Raw genomic sequence first — 8,577 nt, forward strand, 5'->3', positions numbered from 1 at the left:
CACACAATGGGTTAACTCTCAACCACAGGCTACAGCCTGTCTTTTAGGAGAGAAGAGATCATTCAGCTGTCAACTCGGATGTCCTGAGTTTTGTCTTTTTATATATCCAGAAATCCGACTACCCTTGCAGTTGAACAGTCGTAACATCCCCAGAGACCACTTGAAATCCGACTCCTACACTGTCGCTGTGCACATGTATTCATTAACAATGCAGAATCGTTCGATACAAATGTAGTGGCGTGACCCCCCAAAACGTCACAGTCTCCGCCTAGAAGGGTAGCGCTAACTCAAGCAGTAATAGTATGTTAATTTTTACAATAGCTGTTGGCCACAAATTTGCGCAGGTATCCCCAAAGCACTTGTGTCCTTGCACCACAACGCACGTGGTAAAGAAGACATACGTTTTGTTTCCTTTGTTTCATAATATCACTTAATATTTATCTATTTGTAGTCATATAAAAGTAGCTCACACATACTATTCTAAAATGGGACTATTAGTTAGATTGTGGAGTTTTGCGTTTGTTTTGCAACTTGTTTTGCCATTTACCGTGTGTTCCGAAGACTACACAGAGGATGATGAGCTAATCCTGTCCCTGATTCTCCAAGACGATACTCAACCAGAACCTGGAACTGAACCGCCTGCAGACTTTTTCAGGTGCAATAAGGTAGGATGCCAACGAACCTTTCTCTTGTCTTGTACTTGCGCATGTAAGATTGTAGCTAATTGCTGTGCTTTTACTAGACCAGACCCAACCTTTCTCTCCTTCTATTATTCGGAAAATTAAAGCCGCGATTAGAGATGGGCTAAACTGTTGTTTGATTGTTTAAAATGAAGTTTGCCCAGAACCGATATTGGTATTTTTTTTAGCATTGCCTTCAAAGTATATGTTTTTTTTTTGTTTAAATACATATACATGTATTGAACTATACCCTGGATATAGTCCAATCACGGGCCCAATCTAAGATTTTTTTTCTATCAGTGATTCTTGCATTTAATTTTAGTAGCTTTCGAGTACAGATGATTGTAATACTTGCACAATAGTGCTATTAGAAAATTAGGTATAACTTTGCGAAACACGGCAAAACTGTCCCCGGCTGTTGATTACCAACCTTGTAAAATGTGAATCCACGTTTGTTTATATAGAGGTTACTTATTCATGGTAAATACAAATATGGTTGTATATTTTCTCAGCCATTTTCTTCCTCCTCTCTACTTAAAATTATGATATCAAATAATCCTTGGAAAAACTGAAAACACAGACCACCTCTAATCCCTTGGTATTTTGCTCACAGGACGCTTGGCGCATGCCTGGCCAGTATATTGTAGTACTGCGTGACGGGACACACGAGTCCCAGGTGGAGCGCACTAAGCGCAGGCTCCGGGCTAAAGCGGCCAAACGCGGATACCTCATAGAAGTCCTTCAGACCTTCTCAGGAGCTTTCCATGGTTTTCTTGTCAAGATGAGCAGCGACGTCCTTCACCTGGTAAAGATCTTTTACTCACCGTATTCAGGGACTATTTAAGAATGAGACTTCCCTGTTGAAAGTGGTTTGTTTAATAAGTTAGAAGACATTCTAGGAGTTCGAATGCAGCATCAAAGTAAAAAAAAAAATGCATGGAACACTTACTTATGGTATCAGCGTGTATAATTACATGCAGAGTTTACGATGCTTGAGATTATGTAGATGTGGGATTCTTACTAATGAAGAATGGACAATAGACTGTATGACAAACGTGTTTCATGTAATTGGTCCTTGACTCTGTTCTGATTAGACAATGCAGCAGAAGGCAGATATTGTATCACAGTGTAACTTCTGCTGTCAATGATGCATAATATGGGCTGCTACAGCAGGTTTTATAGGATCCCTTCACGAACATCATTTTAGGTGAAATTTAGTTTTTTTTGGATAGCACTGGGTACACAATGATATTCTTATACTTGTTTCAATTTTGAAAAGGATTTTGAAGCTTAGACTTGTGTATTGGGTTTTCTGATAGGCCTTGAAGCTCCCACACGTAGACTACATTGAGGAGGACTCCTCCATCTTTGCTCAGGGAATTCCCTGGAATCTGGACCGAATTGTGCAGACCCAGCATGCCTCTGGGAAGTACTCTCCACCAAGTAGGTGCAATTAATGGTTGCTGAAGCCTGTTGCTGAAACTAGCCCCTGATGATGAACACACTTTCCTCAAACCGATGTTTGTTTCTCATGTGCTAATTATTAGTTCATCAGTTGTGTCTTTGCAAAGTAGGGGGCTGCATAGGTGTAGGGCTCAGCGTCACTGCCTATGAATTTGATTTGTCTCTGGTAGTTTAGGTACATTTGCATGGTATGCAGTGTCTGAGATAATGTCTGTCTTTGCTCTCAGATGATGGTGGGCAGGTGGAGGTGTACCTCCTGGACACCAGCATTCAGAGTAGCCATCGAGAGATTGAGGATCGAGTGCAGGTCACTGACTTCAACAGTGTTCCAGAGGAGGATGGAGTCCGGGTCCACAGAGAGGTTGGTCACAAAAAAGTCATAGTCTGCAGGAGATGCAGGAAGAATATGCATTAAAGGAAAATTCAACTGTTTTATTGTATTTTGAGGAAATCATTGTTCTCTGTCCCCTGTAATGTGTTTTGTTGACACTTTTTTTGCGTATACTTTTTTTTTAAACATAAAGAGCCTACTATGAATTGAAAAGGTGTAATAGCTCACACTGTAGAATTAGTTGTGGAAATTGAATTATTTCACTGTGGTAGAAGATTACATTTTAAATTGATGTGAAAATTCTATCCCTGCATTGTTGAGCAATTGAGTTGTGAAAACAGGTGCTTATGAATATTCATTTTTTCTGAAAATTTTACTTTTTTTGGTTATATCCCAACGTTTTGCTACGTATAAACATGCAGGCTATAGACAAAATAATATAGGAAATAGGAAATACCAAATGAAAAAAGGATTCATATCTAGAAGAAACTAAATCACAATTAAAAAGGAGTTTACACAAGCTACACATCAATACCAATTACCAATGTGTTTCTGCTATAAAAATACATTTTAAAATCACTACCTTAAAATGTGAGTTGCTAAAGCAACAAGAGATATCTAACTGATTTTGAAAGAGATCAAATAGTTGGTGCCTGACTTTCAGGGTCATGAGTCACAGCAATGTAGCAAAATTATTTAATGTGTCAAAGGGAACAATGTCAAAAATCACAATGGCATGAGAAAAGAGGAACATGTAACCAAGGCTAATGTGCAACAATGCACAACCTGGGGTTATGAGCACAAAACCCAGGACCTATGAGCATTGGTAGAAAGTATGGTCTGATGAGCCATCTTTCACTCTTTTACCTACATCTGGATGGATTTATACTCAGAGAAAACCAAAGGAAGCCTTCAACTTGCATAACCTGTTTCCAGTTGTTAAACTTGTTAGGAGGTCTGTTATGTGTGAATACAAAGCACTTTTAAGTGATGAGATGCTCCCTATGGCGTGCAACAGATTCAAAAGTTGTTTCGTGAACACGGAGATGAAGTATAACACCTTCCATGACCTCCCAAATCACCAGATTTAAACAGCATTGCATCTGTATGGGAAATTTTAGAATGTAGGGCATGGAATAGATTTCTACCTTCTTCATCTTTTAAAGAAATGGGGCTTTTCTTTCTTAAAGAATGGTCCAGTATCCCATTAGAATCAGATAAAACCTTGTATAACAGCATTCCAAGAAGGACTGAAGCTGTTCAGAAGGGAACAGGTGGCCCAGACCCTTATTTGTTAATAAATATTCATATATTGGTTTGGTGTTTCCATTATTTTGTCTACCCACTTAAACTATTCAATTGAACATGAATCATCTGACTTTTGACAAGGACTTCCATCATGGTACAAAAAATATCTATATATATATATATATATATATATATTCATGGATTTGGGTCTTACATAATTAAGGCATAACGTTGTATTTTTCACATTTGGGCAAACCATGCAGTATGTGTTGCTCACATTTATTTAAGGCTAATTCATTCCAGTCTCAAAATGGCAATGTTTGGTAATAAGTGGTGCAATATCACATTATCACCATTAGATGGCAGAAGAGGTTACAAAAGTTACTGTGTTTCTCAAGCAGCAACAGCAACAGTACCCTTCTCATCATTCATTTCTTTATCAACAGTAACTTGATATCTTTGGAATATCTTTGGAATGTCTCCCTTAGAACCTCTAGGTCAGGCAGTGATGACTTGTGTTGAATTATTGTGTCATAACAAAGCTATAAGTATCTTCAGATGTGAGTTTCCAAACCACGTTCAAGGTTAACAATCTGATTGAAAATGCACAAGAAGCAACATCAAGATGGGTTGGCCAGCATGTGTTGTTGTGGTAGAGCACTGGACTGTGGACCTAGGGTTATAGGTGAAACACACAGATAGAAAACTGGACTTAGAAAGTGGCTTTATAAACGTGTAACGTCTACTAAGAAAAAGATTAATAATTATAACATCAAATTTCTGTGTAGGCATGGATAATTGTTAGTTACAGGAATGAATGTAAATGACTTGGACAGAAACCTCTTTCCCCCAGGAGCAAAAAAAAAAATATTGTCATTGAACAGTGATATTTAATGACAAACTTTCTGAGGTTTGCACAGATAGACGATGAATTTCAACAACAATGACAACCACCCTGTGGAACATTTCCCTCCCTCTCCCTCAGGCCAGCACATGCGACAGCCACGGCACCCACACAGCCGGCATCATCAACGGGCGCGATTCGGGCGTGGCGAGGGGGGCCAGCGTGCGCAGCGTGCGTGTGCTGAACTGCCAGGGAAAGGGCACTGTGTCAGGGGCGCTGGCAGGTAAGAGCCGAGGGCGTGGCCTTGCGGAACGGCGGGCGGGAAGAGCGCTCCTGTCCGATCCGGCCTAGCCTCCTCTCCTGCAGCCTCCTCGCACACCACTGCTTTGAGTGACAGGGGGAGTGTTTCTGCTGGGGGGAGTGTAGTATTTGATATTTATTTTACAGTATTGTGATGTAGGATTCTGTGTTCTAGGGGCTGTTGTATCGTAGCATACTTGGCTTCCATCAGATTGCACAAGTTAACTTGTGGTAGGGATTGAATAGTTTTATGCTCACACTCACTGATCTTGGAGTGTTGTTAGCCTGGTCTGACACTGCTGTTTGTTTAGATTGAATGGACACACTATTGTGCTGGAAGTGGCTCTGGATAAGTGTGTCAGCTCAATACATGTAATGTAATGTAAATGCTGCCCTTTAGGCCTGGAGTACATCCGTGCATTGCTGCTGGCCCAGCCCTACAGCCCCCTGATCGTGCTGCTGCCCTTCGTGGGTGGGTTCAGTCGCAGCCTCAACACCGCCTGCCGGGAGATGGTGCGTAACGGCGGGGTGCTCATTGCTGCTGCGGGGAACTACCGTGACGACGCCTGTCTGTACTCACCTGCCTCTGAACCCCAGGTAACTTTCTCGCAACAGGGAGGTAATCACATGACCTTGTCATGTGACAAAGGCAATCTAGCTGAATGAACACACTGAACACGCTGGCAGTACAAGCACAGGGACATTCAGTCTGGTTCAGTTACAGTGAATCTAGTGTGAGATAGAAGAGCACCTCACAACTGAGAACACCCAGGCTTTGTCTTTTTGAGAGATGATGTCCTCTCTCACAGGTGATAACGGTCGGCGCCACAAACTTTGCAGACCAACCTCTAAACTTGGGAACGACGGGGACCAACTTCGGGCGCTGCGTCGACCTTTTCGCCCCAGGAGATGACATTGTCAGTGCCTCCAGCGACTGTCCGACGTGTTTCACTGCCAAGAGCGGCACTTCACAGGCAGCCGCTCATGTTGCTGGTAAGATGGCAGTGATTTTACTGCCTCTTAAGTATAAGAGAAGTGCATTCATTTCCATGTATATAACACAGCTTGGCAGATAGAACATTGCACCGTGGTTGTGGTTTGTGTATTATAAGGGTGTCATTTACAAGAAATGGTGAGAAATCTCAGTTTTACTGAATGTATTTTTTTAACTCTAGCAGTCTGCACTCACACTCTTCCTGAGGTTTAGAATGAATGATCACTGTTTTGTAGGCTTCTCTCCTGCTGCTAGGCCATAGTTGGTGACCTAGCCCCTGCGTCACTAGAACAATGGGTACTGCAGATCTGCCTGTGCAAACAATCTGTTTTCTGTGTCCTCTCAGGCATTGCAGCTGTAATCCTCAACTCCAACCCCAACCTCACGTCTACAGAGGTCCTGCAGAGACTACTGTGGCACTCTGTCAAACACGCAATCGACCTCAGCGCCTTCCCAGAGCAGCAGCGCCTGATCACGCCCAACATGGTGGCTGCACTGCCTACCTCCAACTCCGCAGGTCAGAGGTCACAGCGATGCAGTGCCATGGCATGGTTGTTTGACCGGAATTGGCTATAGGGAGTGAATGTTCTGAGCCAGCTGTGACAGTGAGGTGGTAATATTCTTCTGGGTGTCACAGGGGAGGAGCTGATGTGTCGGTCGGTGTGGTCCGAGAGATCGGGCACCTCGCCCTCTGACACCGCTGTCGCCCGCTGCCAGCCTAGAGAGGAGATGTTCAGCTGCTCCAGCTTCTCCCCCAGTGGTGTCCATGCAGGAGAGACCATACAGGTGAGTGACACTCAGGTACGAAAATGGTGGACCTGCCATGCAGTGCTTTTGATTGGTTTTAGCATGTGGCGTTGCTGTGTGCCGTATAAACAGAGTGTTCCTTTGAGCCTGTTACATGTCATAATTTACATGTGTGAATGTCAGCTTTGGCCCCTGACTGTGTTCCCTTTGGCAGGAGCATGAGGGGAGACAGGAGTGTGTGGCTCACAACGGAGCTGGGAATCAAGGGGTACATGCTGTCGCCCGCTGCTGCACTTGGGACAGGGCGCAGTGCCAGGTCACCACCAGCGAGCAGGAGGGCTCAGAGGCGGCGTGTTCCCACCCGGACCACCATCTCACAGGTTAAGATTTCACATTAGACTTCCTGTGGTCAAAATTCTGGATCCACTCATTCTAACTGTACTCTGTGAATCAACATGAGGTTAATCATTCAGTGGTATTCTGTGAATGCATGAATGGGGACTGGAATGCATTTATGTGTTGTTTGGAACTGCTCTGACTCCTCCCCACAGGTTGCAGCTCGCATTCTGTCTCTGGGGGCGTGGCTGAATCCACAAGGCCTCTCCATGGCGACAGGAAGGTGTGCACTGGAAGGGAAGGAGTGAGATCTCATGCCACATGCTGCCAGGTTCCTAACCTGCACTGCAAAGTGAAGGAGCATGCACCATCTGGCTTCAGCGAGCAGGTGAGTTTGCAGCATGATTTTCAGGCCAGCTTAAGTTTATTGCTGTGCAAGACTGTCTTTGCCTATGACTAAACAATGCTAAGATAAAGGATGTCAGCAAGTAATCATGGCCACAACTTCTCATTACCTCTCCTTCAGTGACACAACACTAAAGAAAAGTGCAATTAGGACAGATTATGGACTAATTTTGCTCATCTGTTTTTAAAAGTCAAAATTTACTTTTTATATTGTACAATTAATTTAGATACCTCCAGTTGTTTTGATTGCAGAGAGATTGATTGAGATATGAAAAAGGATGGGGTCTGAGAGCTGCTGTCAGAGCCCTTTGTGCATTTCTGGGTCTTAGGTGGAAGTGTCTTGTGAGGATGGCTGGACTCTGACTGGCTGTAATGCCCTGTCGCGTGGCTCCGTCACCCATGGTGCATACGCCAGGGGAAATACCTGTCTGGTGAGGAGCTCAGGAGGGGGGAAGGGGGCTGAAGCCTTCGCCATCTGTTGCCGTAGCAGCCAAGCCCAGGTGCACACAGAGACCAACCACAAATGAGTCTGTAAGGCATTAGAGGCCCTCTCCAGAGCCACAACCCTGACCGAACCCTCTGCCCTGGTCTCTGAAGGGCTTGGTAACTGCCACTCAACCCTTCCTTTATATTTAGTGAACTGTGTACCAAGTACTGTGTTGCCAGCAAAATATTCAGTTTGCTTTGCCATTAGAATTATGTGCAATTATGTGTTTGCTTCATGATGGTCTGTTGTTATTCAAGGTGAAAACAGAGACTAAATAGAGACAGGCAAGGAGAGATTACTCCGCCTGTCTTGGCAGCTTCCTACTTTCCATTCTACTTAATCGCAGCATGGATTTAAAACAAAACATTGTATACTTATCCCCTGTCAGAGCCGTCCTTAAGGTATCAAAGCCACACAGAAAATACACAATTCAAGATAACCATCAATCATAACATACTTTTGAATACATTATTTTAATGGCTCTTAACATGCAGTCTTTTTTTTTTTTTTTACTCAATCACTTTCGTGTAAGGGGCACACAAACTAACACTCCTGAAAGATGTGTATTTTGTTACCTCCTGGGGCTTACTTGCTTCACCCATGGTTCTGCAGTTTCCTAGTTTCCTTGAAGCACTTCTCTTTGAATTGTGGTTCAAATGTTCAGTAGGATATTTAGAAGTCATTGATAAGGTTTTATAATTATATAAAGACTTCTAACTTGGGCATAATGAACAATGGCTG

The 8,577-nt window shown here is 43.3% G+C and overlaps 1 protein-coding gene across 1 annotated transcript; it reads left to right on the forward strand.

Annotated features, from left to right (window-relative positions):
- Window positions 1-383: 383 nt before the first annotated feature.
- Window positions 384-8,370, forward strand: pcsk9 (proprotein convertase subtilisin/kexin type 9). Its single transcript, XM_036522319.1, has 12 exons — window positions 384-665; window positions 1,294-1,485; window positions 2,000-2,123; window positions 2,372-2,505; window positions 4,709-4,850; window positions 5,268-5,464; window positions 5,677-5,860; window positions 6,208-6,378; window positions 6,499-6,647; window positions 6,823-6,988; window positions 7,160-7,332; window positions 7,679-8,370. The coding sequence occupies exons 1-12, from the start codon at window positions 486-488 to the stop codon at window positions 7,874-7,876; spliced, it is 2,010 nt and encodes a 669-aa protein (XP_036378212.1). The 5' UTR covers window positions 384-485; the 3' UTR covers window positions 7,877-8,370.
- The last annotated feature ends 207 nt before the right edge of the window (window positions 8,371-8,577 follow it).

This window comes from Megalops cyprinoides, chromosome 2, assembly GCF_013368585.1.
Source record: "Megalops cyprinoides isolate fMegCyp1 chromosome 2, fMegCyp1.pri, whole genome shotgun sequence".
Taxonomy (NCBI): Eukaryota; Metazoa; Chordata; class Actinopteri; order Elopiformes; family Megalopidae; genus Megalops; species Megalops cyprinoides.

What these genes read in the sequence shown, in the direction of transcription:
- pcsk9 (XM_036522319.1), top strand. Translation starts at nt 486, where the DNA reads ATGGGACTATTAGTTAGATTGTGGAGTTTTGCGTTTGTTTTGCAACTT. An exon ending in GGCAGCCGCTCATGTTGCTG is followed by an intron (nt 5,861 to 6,207) that starts GTAAGATGGCAG and finishes GTGTCCTCTCAG; the next exon opens with GCATTGCAGCTGTAATCCTC. An exon ending in CATCTGGCTTCAGCGAGCAG is followed by an intron (nt 7,333 to 7,678) that starts GTGAGTTTGCAG and finishes TCTGGGTCTTAG; the next exon opens with GTGGAAGTGTCTTGTGAGGA.